Raw genomic sequence first — 20851 nt, 5'->3', positions numbered from 1 at the left:
AATGATGAGGGCAATGAATGTACAAATGTGCTTTACACAATTGATGTATGTATGGATTGTGATAAGAGTTGTAAGAGCCCCTAATAAAATGATTTTTTTAAAAAGACTGTCCTCATATGGGGACATGTTAGAGTCACTGCTTTAAAAAGTATACCCACCTCCACCCCACCCCAAATAAGAGCCAAATGGAAATTATTTTTAAAGATTTCCTTTTGCCATAGGCTTAGCTAAAGAAGGCAACTGTCTTTCACAATTATGTGCAACTTGACATTCTCTTTAAATCACAAAGCTAGAAAGATGGGCATCTACATTTTAAGAGCTTAAGAGTCAGTCAATCAAGTGTGGGCTACCCTCCTTCTAAGGTTGTAGCTAGGAGTCTCTGGTGTCCAGATAAACCTACTGAATTCTCAATGCTGAATACTGATTTCTTTACTCCCCCACAGATGGGCACTGGCCAGGAGAAGCACAGGCACGATTCTCTAGTCTTCTGCCTTCAGTTCCACCAGTTAAAGCTCTGAGTACACCAGAAAGTGTCCTACACTCCCTCTTCAAGCTCCAACTTCCTTGCTGTCCAGTGGTGCACTCTGCCCACCTAGTATCTATCTCCTGGCCGTAAATTCCCTCCTTCCAGTACCCTAAGGAGGTCCCTTTCAACCTGAAGGCCTGAGACTTTTAAAATGCTCGTACTCCCACTGAAAGGCCCCTCCCAAACATGCCTGACCTCCTTGTTGCTTATACTTAGATGAGGGAGGTGGGAGGTAATGTCTGCCATCTCCTAGCCTAGGAAAAGAGCATGGTTCCACTTCGTCCTAATTGTGTTCTGCTTCCACATGACTGATTTATTAGATTGTATCACCCCATGCTTGTTCAGCCTCAGAACTTGTAAACACTTTCTCATTTCCCAGAAAAACTCCATTAAGCACAAACTATGATTCTGGGGTCAAGTAGCCCAAGGTTGAATCCACTAGCTCTGTGACCCTAGGCAGATGTTCTGACCCTCTGTGCCTTAGTTTCGTCATCAGTAAAATGGGCAAAATCACCACGCTTTCTGGAGCCATGGTTTCAGTTGGTGCTTGGCGACTAACTCAAGTTCAGTGGTTCAAACCCACTGGCTGTTCCTCAGGAGAAGAGACCTGGGATATACTCCCTTATATAAAAATAACGGCCTTGGAAAACCAACTGGGCAGTTCCACTCTGTCCTTATCGGGTCACTATGAGTCAGAATTGACTCCACAGTACCCAGTGACATAGTAACTGGATTCGTGTATATTTCATGAGCTGGTCCAGACAAGGCCTTTGAGAAGAGCACCCAGAACACAGGCAGCGCTCCACAGATGTGAGCTAGGGGACCCCTTCCAGATGGCCTCAACGTTCCACCCACTCTCCAGAGCCAGGCCCTATTCCTGAACTGGGGCAGGATACGAATCTGTGGATGGAACACCTGGTGCTCAAGGGTCTGGTTTTCAATCACACAAAATAACCAAAGTAAGTTCAGGGATTGGGGATTCTACTTCATATTATTAGTAGCATTCGTCATTTTAAACTGACAAGACACTAAGGTGATAATACATGAATTGATTGGCCAAGACACTTTTGAGTTGGAAAGGGGATGCTATTTAACAGTGACACCAAACCACGAGGACTGACTTACTTCATACCCACTTGTAAGCACTTTCTCATGAGCCAGAAAAAATCCATTAAAGGCTGACGATGAACCAGGACCAAAACCCAGGCATGCTGGTTGTTGTAAATAAAGTTTTACTAAAACACAGGCAGGCTTATTTACTTACAGACTTCCCATTGCAAGCAGGGTTGGTAGTTTTAAGAGAGACTGCATGGCCCACAAGCTGGAAGGACTTAATAGCAGGCCTGCACAGAATAGTTTCCTAGTCCCTGCTCTGGACTCAAGCTAATGGACAGACTCGACCTTTCAAACCCATAGTCTGCCTATGTGGTGTTCTCTGACAAAAATAAAGTAGCAAACTATTCGAATGATAAGCACAGCCTGACAGTGTCTACACTTCACATTTAAAATGAAACTCAAAGTAATCACAATGGAACTTCCTTGTGGGCACCACATTTTCAGTCAGGATTCTGGCACAAAGAAGTAAGCATAGCTGGGTATAACACCTGGAAACATAATAAATGTTTAAGAAATTCAAAAGGAATTTTATTAATAGGAACTCAACTCATACGGAAGGAGAAGAAAAAATATGGGGTGGGGAGGGCAGGATTGTGGTTTCATCCCACACACAGGAAGGGCTGTCACATGCGAGTGTGAGTCAGCTTGATGCGGAGACCAGTGCTCTCTGCTCATAAACCTCACTGCCTAACTGTGGGCCCTACATTCAAAACCTCCTTGTGAAACGGGCGTAGCAATAGTATTCTCCTCTCTGGAAGGTAGGTGTATCTAAGTGAGATGGGAGGTGCCAAACTGCTCCTGTGGCTTTTATTAAATCAATCATTTCTATAACTGCTGTAAGGAGTCCTGGTAACAATGTAGTGGGGAAGTGTTGGACTGTGATCCACACGGTCAGCAGTTCGAAACCACTAGCAGAGCTCCATGGAAAAAAGACTGGGCTTTCTACTCCCGTGCACAGTTACAGTCTCAGAACCCACAGGAGGCTGCTATGTGTCAGCAATGACTTGATGGCAGTGAGTGGTTTTTTGGTTTTGATTATGGTTACTGAGGTGGCCTGGTGGCTAACCACAAGGTCAGCAGTTCTAAGCTACCAGCTATTCTGTGGGAGAAAGATGGCTTTCTGCTCCTGTACAGATTTTCAACCTTGGAAACCCTGGGCAGCAGTTTTGCTCTGTCCTGTAGGGCCACAATGAGTCAGAATCAACTCCATGGCAGTGGGTTGGGGGTTCTTGCCATTGTTATTATTGACTAGCTGTTAAAAATACTCTTGTTGACAAAACAACCAAGGGTAGGTTTCGGGGAGGCAGATTTCAGTTCAGTATAAAATTACTACTACCTTACTGTAGGCCTGAGGGTCAGCTGAACCAGTACTCTCATCAGAGAGTTCGAAATCCCTGGTGTATGCTGAGTCCAGTCCCCCTGGGCCCCGGATACGTTGTCCTCAGAGGTAGTCTGACCCTATCTACGGCAGGGAGGAGCAGAGGGTGAAAACCTGTACGAGGTGACTTCCCCAGTGTCTTCCTGAGACTGATTTAAAACGCTTTGGGTGTGCCTTAGCCTCATCTCACTGATAAAAAGAGAAAGTCTTGCCCAATCCACAGATTTAATGAATGTCGATAGATCAAGAAGACAATCCACTTCAAACTCTCTGAGTTGTAAAGGGCTACCACAATTGAAAACAGCCTCGGAAAGCAGGCTACTTCCATTCCACCCAAAAGGGGGAATGGAGAGGCAGGAACGCGGTGCCAAAGCAAGGTGCTCTGATGAATCAACCCAGGAAATGGCTCAGTCTCAAACCACGCATCCAGTGTCTGGGCTGGCAGGATCCTGCAGAGGCACACTGTGCCCAATTCATGCTGGGTCTGGTCAACCTGGGCCCAATAATAAGTTGTCAGGCGCCTCAGGCCAGGCTCAGTTCCCTGAAGCTAGAGCAAAGCAGGTTCCAACAGGTGAGTGATAGTCAACTGCATAACAGGCCTGCAGCCCCAGCTGCCTGTTGCCAGAATGACAGATAGGTGAGGCCATTAGAAGTATCAGACTCGGGAGCTCCTCAGCACCCTAAGAACCGCAGGGTCGTCAGTTCAGGGTGTGAGTACAAATCAAGAGTTTTAAAAAGAAGTCCGAGAAGGAAGAGCAGTGCCGGATTACTTGTAGTGAACAACTTCACGACTAACATCACATCGAAGATTTCTGTTTCTAGGGATGGTTGGCATCTGTCTCTCCTCAAGCCCCACAGAATCAAAATCGCCTCTCTAACTTACAGGCAGGGACAGGGAAGGCACGTCCACTCCGTAAGCCAGGGGAGTAAGGGCTGTGTGCTTGCGTACTAAGCTGTAGTGAAATGTTTCCCATGGACGCTGTCCGTTACAGATTAGTAAGCAAGCGGGTGCTTACCTACCTTTTGGGGTAACCCACCTCTGGGGAGGAGGTAAAGAAAGAAGACAGCTGAGACACAGAGAAGGGTAGATAGCATGGCTGTACTACTGAAATGCACACATTCTCTTCCTGAACGTTTAGTATATAAACTGCCTTTACATCAGGTAACTGACTTCCATGCCATGTCTTTGAAGTGGCCCCAGTTCCCCCACCGGTTTGAGCAATTAGATAGCAGAATAATGGATGTGACTCCTTTGTGGGGCACTTCCGTTTATAAAGCACAGCCGCGTCCAATGGCCAGCACAGTAGATGGTTCTACTCTCATTCTCACCGAGGAGGAAACTGGGGCTCAAAAGAGACCAGTGACTTTGACAATGTCTCACAGCTAAAGAGTAAGGAAGGAGACAATGGTCTCCCAATCCACTGTCCTTTAAGAACACCATTACAGTGCTGTGTACCAGAATCCTTACATAATGGGATAGGGGGTGGAGAGGAGGGGGAAGGAAAGAACTCTCTCCTGAGTGCTAAGCCCTTTCACATGTTTAATTTTTATTTTTAATAACCTAAAAGGACTATTTTTTAAAATTTATAAACATGATACATGGGAATTCTAAAAATTGCGTAAGGTACAGAAAGGAAATTAAAAAAAAACAAACAAAACTAAAACCATGAAGTCAATTCCAAATCAGATGGTTTCTGAGGCTGGACATCTTTAAGGGAGCAAATAACATCTTTCCCCCATGGAGTGGCTACTGGCTTTAAATTGTTGACCTGAGGAAGAGCTATCCCTTACTCAACAGTGCAACCCACCTGAAGAAAAAGGCCATTTCTGTCCATAATATTTCTCAACCCATTCCTATCTTCTTTAATTTTTTACATACTTATTAAGCCCATCTACTATATGAGGGGGCTTCAAAGATTTTGTGAAACAAGTGGCATTAAAAGATAATAGAATTTTTCCATGGGCTTCCTGAAGTACCCAGGTATACAACTTTATATAACAGTCTTTCTTACTTTATAATTCTGCGTGTCTGACTTCCCATTATAACATTAGAACTGTTCGTTATTAACAACTCTGACATGCAACTTTTTAATAGCATCATAAATTCAGAGCAGCCCTGTGAGCAGCAGAACAAAGCATTGCCTGGTCCTCGCCACCTTCACAGTCATGGTCAGGTTTGCACCTCGCAGTGCGGCGGCCACTGGGTCAATCCACTGCCTTGACAGTTTTCCTCTGTTTTGCTGGCCTTCTATTCTCCCAAGCACTCAGTTCCTTTCCAGGGATTGGTCTCTCCTAATAACATGTCTGAAGTTTGTGAAATGAAGCCTCACCATCCTAACTTCCAAGGGAAACTCTGGTTATACTTTTTCTAAGACAGAAAAAGCTTGTTTGTCCTGCTGGCAGTCTACAGTACTTTCAACATTCTTTGCTAACACCATAATTCAAATCGACCAATTCTTCTATGGTCTTCCTTGTTCATCATCCAACTTTCACATGCATATGAGGCAAAATTTATTTATTCATCTCCCCAGCACTGGGCCAGCCCTCTCCAATTTTTCACTATTATAAATTGTGTTGCAATGAACATTTTCTGGGTTAAGCCTTTGTCCAGACAGTGAATAAATTCCAAAATCTTTTTATTTTTAAACAGTAGAAAATCTGGCCTGCTTGAGGTGATATCCCACCAGGCTTGAGACAGCATGCACAGAAGAGAGGTCACCTACTTTATGTTGTGGTCATAGTTGCTCTACTTAGCAGCTGCCAGGCTCAGATTTATCACCGCCCCAAATCAGATTTTGACCACAGTGGTCAGACCGCTTCCCGGTGGAAACACTGCTCTGTCAGCAACTATCAACTTGGTAACTTCAGTCAAGTCATTTTTCTTGTTGACTTTTTCCCCCTTAATTAGGTAAAGATTTAAAGAGTAAATCCTAAATTGTTAATTCAACAAGGCATGCAGATTTTGTTTCACTTCAACCATTGTCTTCTCCTCAAAGTACCATCACTTATTCTAATTCTTCATGGTACTTCCTATTTCTATTCTTCCTCCTTGCCTTACCTTCTGAACTTTGGTCTTGGTAAATTCAGCCCTTTTGCTCTTAAATGGCAGATTATTATAACAAGGGGGTGAGTTCAGTTCCAGTTCTGAAGAGTGACAAAGGGCTATAGTCTTGTGGATCCCATCTGGTCCCCTTTATGATTTCAGTTTTGTTCCAAATTTTTCTCCCACTCTATCCAGAAGCTTCTAATATTACCCTTTTCCAAAAAGTTGGTAATGGTAGCTGGGCACCATCTAGTTCTTCTGGGCCGACAGTACTGGAGACTGAGGTATACTTGGTCCATTAGTCCACTAAACTAGTTGTTTCTGGATGCTTTGGGGTTTTTTGATAGCCATCACTCTTATTTACTCTGGACAGGGAGAGACCAATCCCTGCATCTTAGATGGCTGTTGATGAGCTTTTAAGACCCCAGTCCCTACTCACCAAAGAGACTCTTTTAGAAAAAGAATAAGCATCATAGATTCTGCAATAAGATTTCGCAGCAAGCTGATAGTCACTGTCCACTAATGCTGAATCACAACAGGCACTACCCAGTTATCCACCACCATACCTCTGCCCCCATACACTCTTGATCAGACACTGTGGAAAGAACCAAAGGAAATAGGTCACGAAGCCCTGACCTGCTATAGAAGGAAGAGAAATGAGCCCCATCAAAGAGAGCAAGTAGAGAATGCTTAGGAAGCAGCTTCACAGCACAGCAGTGAGGCTTTGAGTCAGTTACACAGAAGAGACCAGGAAAACCGTGCTTGCCAGCTGGACCAAGATGTGAGATTGGGAATCTAACAAAGACCCAAGTTAGGGACAAATCAGACAGAAAACCCTCGGAGAACCACTCATTCCCACAGAGTGATTTTAGCCTTACTTAGAGGTCACTTAATTGGATGTTCGGCTTTCCCAGGCCAAAGTTGTGGGACCTCAGTCATGAGAAGAGACATGGAAGCAGAGGTAGCTTCACTGACAACAGCAAGAAGGGAGAGGTGGTGGGCTGTTGGTAAGAGAAGACTGAGAAGCTAGCAAAAGCAGATGGAAGCGTTTTCCAAACAGAGCAGTCTGAGGTCATTTACTGAGGAGCATTCTGTCCATGCCCCCTGAGAGCATAAATGAATGCAGCTAAACATAAAAAACAAAACAAAACAAACAAAAAACCCCACGAAACCAGTTGCCCTTCGTGTTGATTCTAGCTCACAGGCAACCCCCATGTGTCGGAGTGGGACGGGGCTCCACAAGGTTTCCAGTGGCCCATTTTCTGGAAGACCACTCTGCCTTTTTTCCAGGGCACCTTGGGGTGATCTTAATGAAATCGCCACTCTACCCAGAAGCAGCAAAGTATGTTAAATATTTGTACCGCCCAGGGACTTTTGAATATTCATCACTCTTCTTTCCTCTGGTATATTTCATAAGATAATGGAAGTTTTGCATAAGAGCGGTGCCAGCTAATCCAAAGCGAAGGTGAAATCTTAGTTCACCCAGCCCATTTAGGAAGCTGGATCTAAATCTGCAGCACATTTTAGGATGCGTTCTCTCGAAATGGTTTCAAATGAAGAAAGAGATAGTCAGCTTTATCTGAAACGTCACCTGTGTTGAAGATCTCCCATATCAGAGGAGCAGAGGGAAACTGATGCGGGGCACATCATGTGAAAAGGATGCCGGCAGGAGAAGATTTTTCAGGCGGGGCCATTTCGGGCCCTGCATGTACAAAGGGGTTTGGAAAGTTGATGGGAACATTAAATATAAGGATAATACATTTTCCCACAATTCTCTAAAGCCCCCTTCCTTGTCTGAGCAGCATGCCAACCACTATGCTAAGCCCTTACTAAGTGTTTGCTGAGGAGGGCTGATGTTCTGCAGATAGGGACAACTGTGTACACAGACACTCCTGCCAACTCCAGCCAGATGAGCACTGGGCCATGATGCCTGCCACATGGCCTCTTCAAAAACACTGGCTCTCTTTTCTATATTCTCCTTCCCAGATGCAGACTAGAACAAAGAATCTGCTAATAAATTATAAGGCAGACCCGTAACCTGGCTGCCTAGAGGGTAGGGCACTGAGGACAGATACGTGAAAGGACTTTTAAGACACACACACACACACTCCCCACTCACACCCCATCTCTTGTGTGCTTTTTCGGCACACAAAAAGAGTAATAATAAAAGCAAAAAAAAAAAAAGAAAGTCCAAATGTTAACTGCTATAAATCTTGGGTAGTCAGTATCACTCCCATTGAGTCAATTCAGGCTCATCGGGTTTCTAAGACTACAAATTTTAAAAAGCAGAATGGTCTGCACCACTAACCCTGCAGTTAGCAAGCCCAATGCTTAACCCACACACCAACAGGGTTCCTTAGTATAAGAATGCTAATGCTATTGTATTATTATTGGTATTCTCCTCTCTCTTTCTTTGTAGTTTCCAAATATCTCAAAACATAAAAGTAATAGGTTTCCATCTCCTGGGGATTGTGCTGCCACACTGTTTGGCCATGTGTCCATTCCTTTGGCCACTGTCCAGCTATTTCCCTATGCACAGGCAAGGCTGTGGCGCACAAGGGCAAACAAAGTAGGTCTGATGCCAGGCCTCCTCTCCTCTTCTTTCATTCTGCGACCTCACATGAGAACTGCGCATAAAAAGAGTACATCACCACAGTCTACATCTCATTTCACACAGAGGGAATTCCAAACCCACTGCCCCGGACCTCAGGCCCCTTCCTGGAGGGGTCCTTTCTGTTTGCACCTCCTCTCGCTGTGCCTCCTCCTTTGTGAAGATGGGGCCGCAAAAGCAGCCTCTCTCCTCTCCTATCTTAGCCCCGCTGTCTGCTGTTTCCCTGCCTGGAACTCTCCTGCCTACCTCTTCACATCACAGGCTCTTCAAATCCTTCGGATGTCGATTCTAATAGCATTGTGTGTGGCTGTTAGCTGCCTTGAGTCGGGTTCCAGCTCTTCGTGACCCCATGCACCACAGCGGCGGCCCGCTTCTATGCCATTCTCACCCTCACTGTGCTGGAGCTCACTATTGCAGCCACTCTGTCAGTCGATCTGGTTGAGGGTCTTCCTCAAACAGCATGACCTCAAAGGCCTTTCTAGACACCCTACTCCTAAAGTGTTAATGGACGTCAGGTCACCTTCAGACCCAGCACTTCCCCCAAGCTACTCTTTGCTCACTCCTCTCCAGCCACACTTGCTTTTGTGCTGCTTCTCAAACACACTAGTCTCCACTAGCTGGAGCACGCTTTCCAGACACCATGGAGTGAAGAGCCTCCCCTCCTTCCAGTTGCCTCCTGGCATGGGGCATCCTGACCTTCCTCTTTAGAATGGCTGCCTGGGGCCTTCCCACACACTGCTGCTTTTCTTGCTTGATAGTGCCTATCTCTGGATTAGTGCTTATTGTGGGAGCCCCTGGGTGCCACAAAACATGAAAGGATCAACTACAAACTGAAGGGTCAGAGGTTTGAACCCACTCCTAGACCCCCGAGAAGAAAGGCCTGGCTATTCGCTTCCAAACGTTCAGTCTTTGACAAGCCCGTGGAATACAGTTTGACTCTGTGTTACATGGGATCAGTATGTGTCAGAATCAACTCGACAGCAATTGGTTTTGCCTTTAAAATATTTTAAAATTGATTTTAAATACTGTCTTACTTTTGTATTCAGATGTAAGACTCATGAGAGGTGAGGCTTTCATTTGTCTTGTTCACTGATATATCCTGGGGGGGGGGTGTCAGCGTCTAAGGCAGGGCCCTCAGTAACCATCTCATGTTGAAAAAATGCATTTCATTGGATTCACAAACACTTTATTTTTTGCTTACCTGCTTATTTATTTACAGGTTCCCTCAAGAGAACCAACAAGGAGAAACAAGAGGCATACTGTGTTTAAGCTTGTGTCCAGAACATAGGAAGGAATTTGAGGCATTTTTAGTGTATATTTGAAACAAAAGAAGCTACGGCAGGCTGAATCCAAGGTGTGCTTTTCTAGAAAGAGATTTCATGGCAACCCCACCAGCCATGAAGAACACCGACTGGGTTTCCAAGGCTAGAAATCTTTTCCGAAGCAGACAGCCACATCTTTCTCCCGCAGAGCAGCTGAGGGTTCAAACTGCTGACCTTTGAATTAACAGCCTAAGGCTGAACCACTCCTTTCCATGGAATTCCAGCTACTCATTTTTCTCTGCTTCCCAAAAAGAATCTTAGCCTTCTGCAAAGGGCTCATTATTTTAACTAGCATAATCATTATGCAAAAAATAATTATTTCATTTATTACGTATCCCAAGTTTGGAGTCCATTTCGGACTGTAATTGCTGTTTAAATCTCAGTAGTAAACAAACCCAACTCTGCATTTTATATGTTACCATGAAGCGCTCCAGGTTTGCTCTAGGGAGCCAGGGAAATGTTGACACAGTTGCACACCAAGTTTCAACATGCTGATCATGTTAAAATAGTGCACAAGAAATATTTTTCCACTTTATAAAAAGCCAGACTGTTTACATGCTTAAGTGGCCAGAGAGTTTGCTATCTGTGTGTGGTCCTGAAGTTTCAATATCATAACCATGAATGCAAAGTGGAGCCGCATGCAACAAACTTGGTTATAGAGCTCTACCATCAAACTGGGAATCTAGGATGAATGGGCAGGTTCGAAAGGGGGCCTGGAGCAGCAGGGGGGGCGGGGTGTCTTTAAAAAAAAAAATCTAAAACGTTTTTTCAAAAAGACAATAAATTTTCTATAACTGGGTTATATTTATACATAATACTATTGAAAACATATATTGAGGTAAACAGAGAAAGAGGATGACAGAAATGGCTAACAAGGTCTTTGATCTCTGGGTGTCTAGTGAGGCTCATGTACAAATAAGTCCAGGGTCAAGACGTGGAAGAGATCTTAGTTGGTTACTAAACACGGACCCTAAGGGCTGGCAGTTCTTGGGCTCGGGCTCGTAGCTTCATGCAGACCTTGCACAATCCTCCCGGAAGCATACACCAAAGGAGGGCCCCAAGTTCGTGCCCCAGCCAGAAGAGCAGACAGGCAGGCCGTCTCTATCTTGCCCATTTTCCAAGGAGCACTGGCTTTGGTCTGCAATAATTTCATCTTCAAGCTAGAAATAGAATTGAAGCAGGGGCTCCACCCAGTCCAGACAAGATATAAGTGTAAAAGACCTCACATAAAGAGAAATTATCCACATCTGACTAACTGAAAATGTGCACACATTCCCAGAGTCTAGAGTTTAAATGTTCAAGACAGTTTCTGGAACCTGGGCTGTTTGCATTTATCATTCCTCTAAGGCCCTTAATGTTTCGGACTAGCAGGCTAGCTGGTTCTCACATCTTTAATAGCTCCTAGCCTGAAGAAAGTTCTCGGTACACTGTGTCTAAACAATAAACAGATAAGCAATCACTAATGTAAACAGGTTCATGTTACAACATGCAATGCCATTTCCCATTTGACTGTCAAATACACAAATTCTTATTCTCAGTTGGCTGGGTAAGTAAAAGAAAGGTACTTCAGTATATGTTTTTTGTCCCTGGCACTTGCCCGTCTCCCCCTCTCTTGTGATTTCTTTTAGAATCTCCCACAGCCCAGCCAGAGGTCAGAATAGTTTTACTGTTGCCACGACAACAGTGTAAATAAGTCGACTTTAAATTTCATTTGGGGAGTATGGAGCTGCTACAAGTCCAGCTACCTAGGCTCGGCTCCTTGTGTGTGACACACTCTCCCCTGCAGGCAGTGGCTCACAGCCATTTTTCATGTGGCCCCCTTCTACTGCAGCCACCATCTTCCTGGCCAAGAATATCCCACAGCCTCTCTGAGGGCCTGCTGGGAAGCCAGGACTCCAGCACACAGGCCGGTGCTGGTCTCCTGTGCTACAGAGAGAAATGTAAGTCTAATATGGCATTTTCCAGGCGCAAAGTTTGATCAGGTTGGCTAGTGGAGACACCATCTTTTTTAAAATGTAAGTTATATGCCTACCCATTTAACATATACAGGAAGTGAATACATGAGGGACTAGCACAGCTTACAAAAAAAAAGAGAGAGCACCTTATTTATGTAAAAATACAGTACCTCTCCCCAGCTCCCCCATGCAGCTACGGTCCACTTCCTACGTAAGAATGTCACAGAGCCATGATTAAAATAAAGAGCCCTAATGATAGCTTTGAAGGGAAGGGCAGAGAGAGTCTCTGGGAGGCCCTTGGGAAGGGCTCTTTCCATGTAGGAGGTGTAGTGCCCTTTCCTCCATCCCTCTGTCCATGTGCAGTTGTCCAGATCCACTTCAGGGGAGACCTGGGCACATCCACAAGTGACTACGGCTTCCCACATAACAGAGAGGTTCTTCCTGTGCTCTCAGGGAATTCTTCATTCCCCAATAATCTGTCCATTCTGCAGGGCCCCTGGGCCTTCAAGAAAGAAAGACAGCATGTCTGACTCACGTTACTGAACTGCCTTTCAGGGTTTGCGAATCAAAGACCCAGCCTGCGGCTGTCCATCAACAGAGACAACGGGACTTAGGAAAGCTTAGGGCTGCTAACTCCACTCAGCACCCCAAGAAAGTATCAAGGTTTCCTACCTTGCCGCTGCTTTTCCCTCACACATGGCGAATCCTGACATGAGTTGCAAAGAGAAGGCGCGCAATGTGTGGATGGAATTGTCCTTCACATGAAAGTATGGTACTTGCAAAAGCTTTGGGCACACACACCAAACCTTCCCAGGCACAGTACAGCAGGCTGGCCTACCAAGCACTTTCACAGGAAAAAGGTGTGTGTCTACTTTTTAGGGCAGCAGCTCAGCAGCTGGCAATGCTTGAATCCACATTTCCTAGGTGGTTCCAATGGTCCTAATCCAGTTCAACTTCTTTTTCTTTTTTCAGTTCAACTTCTTACTTCCCCTGTACTTAGCTCCGAGGAGCCCTGGTGGTGCAGGGATTACCCATTGCACTGCCAACCACAAGGTCGGCAGTGTGAACCCACCAGATGCTCCTCAGAAGAAAGACTTTGCTTTTTACTCCTGTAAAGAGTTAGTCTCAGGAACCCAAAAGACCAATTCTACTCTGCCCAACAGGGTTGCTCCAAGTCACAATTAACTCAGCATCTGTGTGTCTGATACTGAAATCCAGCCCATCAGTCCAATTGTTGGGCAGACAACTTAGGAGCAACATTAACTCTGTAGACCTGGAGACTTAAGAACTCGTGAAAAAATCGTATCATAGATAGCCTTGGGTACACTTCAACCATGGCCCTTCAAGTCTCACTGCCATTGAGTCGATACTGATTCATAGCAACTGTAACCCTTTACTTTAGGACATTTAGAAATGCCCCTGTGCATCCCAGAGAGTGGAGCCATTTATCAGAGTAGAAAGTCCTGTTTTTCTCCCACAGAGTGGATAATGGTTTCGAACTGCTGACCTTGTGGATCACAGCCCAACTTGCAGCCATTACACCTCCAGTGCTCCTTCCACCTTGGCCCATAAAACCATCTCATTCATATCTAGAAGAAGCCCTACTGATGTAAATGTGGAGGGACAGATAGCAGTGTAGGCCTTTTAAAAAGAGGCCCACAATTGTATCAATGCTAGAGGGACGTTTCCAAGGTAACCCAAGTCATTATAAATGGATAGAGAACCAAACTCATGGTCACAATGTCAAGGTCAAAAAGCAAATTGGTAAGTGACTACAGGAGAAAATTGTAAGGGTTATATAAAACAAAACCACACCCACTGTCCGAGCCACTCGGAGCAACTCTACAAGGCAGGGTAGAACCACTCCTTTGAGATATTTAGGTTGTAAATGCTTTTGAAACAAAAAGCCTTATCTTTCTCCCCCAGTACAGTTGGTGGATTTGAACTGAAGTGCTAACCATGCAGATAGCGGCCCATTGTGTAACTACACAGGATAAATATACTGGCTAGGCAGGCACATTCACCAAATCTTTGTTGATCATCAACTGTGTTCCAACTATTACATGCTACTTTTTAGGGCAGCAGCTCAGGGGCTGGCAATGTTGGGCTCCACATTCCCTAGGTGGTTCCAATGGTCCTAAGGCTCCAGCACTGAACAACCAGGTAAGAATCTCTGTGTTCATCATAATGGGAGCAGACTAACAACAAGAAGCAAGCAAAATATAGAGCATATGTGATGAAAAAGAATGCAGCGAAAAAATAAAGCAAAGAATGATGAAAGAGATATGGCAGTTATTAGATTCAATGGGGTGGTGATACCTGGGGAGGAGTATTCTAGACCGAGAGTATTCCAAGCACAGGTTATGAGACAGGAGTTGGAGACTTCCCAGAATAACAAGAAATCGGTGGCTAAAATGGGATGGACATGCAGGCATGAGCATCAGAGTCAGGTGACAAAGACCTATTCCCTAGGCTCTGACTCTGCACAAGACAGCCTCAGGCAGTCACCGTAAGCATCGGAGCAGAGGAGTGAGAGGCTCTGACTGGAGTTAACAGGATCACTCATGCTGTCACAGGGACGCAGACTGAGATCTGATGAAGGCACAGCAGGGACACCAGGTAGAAGGCGGTGGCTGTGATTGCCCTACCTTTGCCAGCAGCGAGCTTTATAATCAATCTTTGCCAGTGTGCTATAATCCATTAATCCGTTTCCAGATAGCTATCCTAAGAAAATGTAAAAAGCCCCTTTGAGGGCAAGACTTTCAGCTCCACTCATTGAGCAGTCTGCTCATGCTTTGCTTAGTGAGGTTACATGCAAATCAAAGATTATATTTCCACTTATTTAAGTAGTAATAGTCTACTCTGTTCCTCAGAGTATTAGATTTTTATATATTCAGTTAATATCTACTAAAACAACAGTACATTTTATAAAAAAAAGGCCTTAGACAAAAAAATCATTACATTAAAAAAAAATAAGTTGTTCGTGTCTCAGAAGAAAATGAAAAGAAAGTAATATTTTAGGACACATTTTTTCTGGAAGGTGATAACAACTCTCATCTCAACCCTAGCCTTTTTACGCCAGTTTGATAAAGTACAAGTGAATGGATGCTGCCATTTGTGTGTGGCCACACCACACGTCATGGGCTCTTTGTCAGGAAGGAGGCCTGCACCAGTCCTGTCTAGAACCTTCAGGAAGTGGATGGCAATGGTCAAGAAGTCAGATGAGCCTTCACCATCTCTCATTCCAGAGAGGGCTTACCGCTTACTGGCAATTGTAAAGTCAGGAGCCAACTCTTCAGTAAAGTCAGATTCTAGAGATAGATTATAATGGCTCCTTAGGGTGTGAAAACGAGGGGGGTGAAAAAAAGCTCTGGTTCCTTCACTGCTTATTAGTATCTTTTTTATGAGAGGGTACCCCCAAAAAGCTGTGGGTGGGCGGTAGGTGAGCGGAGCAAAACACATAGCATGCATTTTCATGATAGGCAAGCATGGAGCAACTCACTCTGAGTTAGTGCACCCAGTGGTGTTGCCCGTGAAAATTCTCTCTGGTCACGGTAAATTTTTTCATAAAAGCAGTTTTGCTCGAACCTCGTTTTTTGTGATGGCTGATTTAAGAAAACAGCATGAGGCTGTGAAATTTTGTTTCCTGTTGGGAAAAATGTCACAGAAAGTGTTGTGATGTTGAACACAGCTTACAAGGATAGCGCTATGGGAAAAACTCAAGTGTATGAGTGGTTTTCTCATTTCAAAAAAGGTGAATTTTCGATTGATGACAAACCTTGTTCTGGACGTCCTCAACTTCCTGAATGGATGAAAATGTCAACTCGTAGTGCATTTGGGGTTTGGTCCAGGTCAGACTGTTAATCAAGCTTTCTACTTAGAGGTTCTGCAAAGATTGTGTATCAGTGTTAGACCAAAAAGGCCTGATTTGTGGCAGACGGGGGCCTGGTTTTGCCAACATGACAATGCAGCTGCTCAAGCAGCCATCTCAGTTTGGGGCAAAAAAAAAAAATCATGCCTGTCTTGCTCCACACACCTTACTAACCTGACCTCATTCATACAATCTCTTTTTGTTTCCATGAATACAGAGGGACATGAAAGGACAGCAATTTGACAACAAACAGATGAGCTTGAAAAATGTTTCCAAGAATAGAATCGCAGATTTGACAAATGTATTACGTGTAATGGAGAGTACTTGTAAGGTGACAAGGTTATTTTGTAAAACTAATTTACATACATAGCTTTGGAAAAAATTTCCTTTTTTTGGTGGGGGGGGGCTATCCCCTCATATGCTAAAACACCAACCACATTGGCTAGGAAGAATAATTAAAACTTGAGTTTAAAATAAAGCAGCAGTTCCTCTTTGGAATATAGTGGACATGTTTCTCTTATTGGTTAAAAGCATAAGTTTTAAAGTTTGACAACTTGGGATGGTCTGGGAGCTGTCTCAGTGTCTGGAGCTTATAAAACCCAAAGTAAAAAACAAATGTACTGCCACTGAGTCAATGCCTATGCACAGTGACTGTTCATCTAGTTGCTTTCTTTATAGATGTACCAATATCTTGCATTTCATATAAAGAAAATATTTTTAAAACAAAGGAAAAAAACAACCACCACCACCACAGAATAAGACACAGAAAAACTTCAATGCAAATTGATAACAAATAAAAATCAGAATGAGTTAAAATGGGCCAAAAGGGAAAGCAAACGGTAATATGTTCAATGTTAACCTAGCCATGTCTGCAGAAATCTTCTCATGGCACTCTCTCTGGAGAAACAACTATTCACATCAATGGTTAACAGATGAACGAAGTCAATGGAGGCTTAGTCCACATGGAGCAGGTGTGGAAATGGATTTGGAGCTTTCGCTGTCATCCACAGTCTTCTGCAAACCAAGTACTCAGCATTTTAAGCTGTGATACAGCCTCCTTTTCTTAGCTTGGATTTTAATGGTAATAACCTCCGATCACACTTGCTGGTGTTCCATAAGCTTTTGGAGCCCCTTGATAAATTTGAATATTTCCTCTGCCAGTAAATGCAAATACAAGTAAGGAAAAGGCACATTAACTTTATGTTGTGGTTGTTAGGTGCCATCAAGTCAGCTCTAGTGACTCTATGCATGAGAAGTAAACACTGCCCAGTCCTGTGCCATCCTTACAATTGTTCCTATTCTTGAGCCTAAAACTCTTATAGATGCTATCTCAAATATACATTCAACTATACTTTTCAAATAGAAACACATTAGTGGATCCTGAAATCAACTGACTGGCTTACAACCATTTTTTTTTCCTTAATGCATACAATGAATAATCTAGAATTAAATAAATCATGGTATTGTTTTATGACTTATTCTAGATTTATACTTACATGTATTACCATACATACATGCACATATGGTATGTGTACATGCATGTTATGTGAACAATCAGAAAAATCGAGTATGTATGTGTTTGGTACTTGAAACCACATAAAATGTATTTTTCACTATGGCTAGAGTAAAACGCTGCTTGAAGGTGGGCAAATGACCCTCATTTAATTACAACATTTAGGAGTGTAAACCTGTAAGAGCAGAAGACCATATATGAGAGGGCTTCAAAAAGTTCATGGAAGAATTCCATTATCTTTCAATACCATTTTTTCACAAACAGTTTGAGACCCCCTCATATGAAATAAAGAATAGGGACAAAAACTTTATATTCATTTGCAACGTAATGGGTTTTACTTTCTTTTTTTTTGGGGGGGGGGGCTCACTTTCTGTATGGCCTTTCTGGCCTTGGGTTGACTTGATGGCAGTGATATATATAATTTCATATCAAGGAAATGGCTCACACACTTGTTGTAGATAAATCCAGTCCGGTCTAAATCCATCAGTCAAATGTTAAGCTGAAGGCTTTTCCTATGCACCATAGTTGCCAGGACTGCTGAATCAGAAAGCAGGAAGACCACAGAGCAGTGGAGGCAGAGGTGGTTGAATTCAAAGTCAGCACAGGCAATATAGCAGGCCACTTATAGCTCCCAGGGTAGTAGGCTCCCATGTAGTAGGCTCATGTCTAAAACAAGAAGACAGATGTAAGACCCAGACCCAGCAAGAAGAAGGAAGGAGCCTTCCCACCGAGCCTGCTTAAACAGGAGTAGGCCACATCACTGAGGAAACTTCCTTGTAATGGCATCAAAGTTGTGACCTGGATAAGGGGGTAGCATTCCACACTAATCTTCCTACAACTGCTTGGTTGCTCACTGAAGATCCCATCATGGAGTTGATTACATTATGCTAGATTACCTTACAGGAGAATCCTGGTCCTGCCAAGTTAACACAAAACCTAACGTTTGCAGGAGGGAAAGCTGAAAACACCATTTAAAGACAGTGTAGTGGAGAAAATAAGAAAATTGAGAAAACTGAGTCCTCAGATAAAAACCCTTTTGAATACCCAAGGAAAGGATAAGTCCACACGCAGAAGCACGATAATTAAATTGCAAAATATCACAGATTTTAATAGTGAGACTTTAAAATGACTTCTATTAAAGTCAGGCACAAAATAAATATTGCTATGATATCTTATATTATTTGCTATACTACAGGCCCTAGCAAAAGTAATTATACGAGAAATAGAAACAAATGGTTATAAGTTACAATGAGAAAGAGAAAACTGACCTTATTTATAGGTGATGATTATCTACACACAAAATTCAAGAGAATCTCAGCAACACCAGTAAAAGAGCATTAAATACAGTTAGTAGTCTCAATATTAACCAATAAAAATAATTTTCCTAAAGTCTATAGTATCTTATTGTAAAATATAAGAAATGAATTCCCAACACACACTGCCACCTTGAAAACATGATGAAAAGTGAAATAAGCCAGAAACAAAAGGACAAATAATAATGAAATATCTGGAAGAGGACAATTCACAGAGACAGAAGTAGATTAGAGCTTAACAGGGACTCGGGGAGACAAATGAGCAGTTATTGCTCAATGGACACAGAGTTTCTGTTTGGAGTAAAGAAAATAATCTTGGGAATAGATAGTGGTTATGGTTGTACAACATTGTGAAACTGATCAATGCCACTGAGCGGTACATTTGAAAAGGGTTAAAATGGCAGATTTTATGTCATATGTATTTTCCTCCCGTAAGAAAAAGGAAAGGAATAAAATATCCCATTTATAATAACAACAAAAAGATGTTTAAGGGTCTTATAGACCTTGTTCAAAGAGATGGCTCACAATCACAAAGCTGACAGTGCTTCCCAATTAATCTACAAATTCAATGCTACTTGAACCAAAATTCCTAATTTTTAAGTGAGATCCAAGATTGTGGCCTAGAATAGCCAAGATAATTTTGAAGTTAAAAAAAAGTGACTTGTATTGTTAGATGAAACAATTTAATGTAATGGAACAATAATCAAAATAGTTGGTATTGACACAAGAAGAGACAACAAATAACCATATATAGCCAAAAAAATGCCCCCAACCCCCAGGAAAAATCATACTCTCACCACTGCCAGGAAGTTGATTTCGACTCCCAGCAGCCCGAGAGAATAGAACAGAACTGCCTCTTCAGGTTTCAGGGGCTGTAATCTTTACAGAACCGAAAGTCTCATCTTCCTCCTCTGTCTCCAGCGGAGAGGATAGCAGCCCAACGTGTAACCCACTGCATCACCAGGACCCCTCGTCATCAGAAACACATTTACATGTATACATTCAGAGTGCATGACAGCTGGAGGAAAGGATAAATTGTTTTAGGACAGCTGTTTACTTAGAATTAAATCAATGTAGATACCTACCTAGCACCACACATTAAAATAGCAGGTGGATTAAAGTCCTAAATATGAAACAGACTTCTTATGGTGGATTTGGGGAAGGTTTACAGAGCAGATGGCAGTTTTACACTCAGCAATTCCGACTCATCCACTGCAATCCCCCCAGCGTACCCCTGCTTCTCCTGCTTCCCCACTGTCTCCGGTTTCCATTCCTCCTCCTTTCCTACCCCCTGAAATTGTCCTCCGGCAAAAACTATATATACATATATATTTTAAGAAATTATAGGGCACCTTTTGGTTGAAAAGTTATCTTAAACAAGACCTAAACAACAGTAGACCTAATAGACAACAAACCATTAAAATAAAAACACTGATAAACCTGACTATATGGAACTCTGGTGGTTCTATCAGGTAAGTTTTGGACTGCTCATTTCAGCAGTTCAAACCCGTAAGCCACTGCTGGGGTGAAAGGTGAGGCTATCTGTTTCCATAAAGGTTTACAGCCTCAGAAACCCTATCTAAAGTCACAAGGAGTCAGAATTGACTTGATGACAGCTGATTTGGTAGATTAGAACTAAGACTTCTATTTAACAAAGGTACTGAAAACCAACGTAAAAATATATAGATGAATAATCGTAGCATTATGAATAATAAAAGATCGGGGTATAGTTTAGGATAAAGTTTATACCTAAAGATATACTCCAACAGATAAAATGTTTACAAGACTTGAATCAGCTCTCTATAAATGAAAGCATGCCTGGTAGCATAGGGGACTAAGCATCGGCTGCTAAGCACAAGGTTTGAAATCAGTCAAACCCTAACTGGGAGAAAGGTGAAGCTTTCTGATCCTGCAGAGATGTACAGTCTTGAAAACTATCTCTGTAGTCTATAACTCATATCAAAGAATTCTATGCTGCCCTATAGAAGTGCTATGAATCAGAATGGACGCACAGCAGTGGGCATTTCCATGAAAGAAATGAAAATAAGCAAACAAAAACACAGGAAGAAATAATTTCACATCCATAAGATGGATAAAACATTTACCTCATGATCACACAGGCTGATATGTTCTTCCATGTGGGCTTTGTTGCTTCTGAGCTAGATGGCCGCTTGTTTACCTTCAAGCTTTTAAGACCCCAGAC

At 43.1% G+C, this 20851-nt stretch overlaps 1 protein-coding gene across 1 annotated transcript in view; it reads right to left on the bottom strand.

Annotated features, from left to right (window-relative positions):
* LOC101655932 (SLX4 interacting protein) overlaps positions 1 to 20851 on the bottom strand; it is a 180139-nt gene that overhangs the window by 142470 nt on the left and 16818 nt on the right. The window contains exon 2 of the mRNA XM_045295169.1: positions 19446 to 19520. Coding sequence (XP_045151104.1) covers positions 19446 to 19520 — 75 coding nt within the window. The remainder of the gene's footprint in view (positions 1 to 19445; positions 19521 to 20851) is intronic.

This window comes from Echinops telfairi, unplaced genomic scaffold (genome assembly GCF_000313985.2).
Source record: "Echinops telfairi isolate 266 unplaced genomic scaffold, ASM31398v2 ScPeMD7_5592;HRSCAF=6446, whole genome shotgun sequence".
In the NCBI taxonomy this organism is placed as follows: domain Eukaryota; kingdom Metazoa; phylum Chordata; class Mammalia; order Afrosoricida; family Tenrecidae; genus Echinops; species Echinops telfairi.
This window is presented reverse-complemented; position numbering and strand designations above follow the sequence as displayed.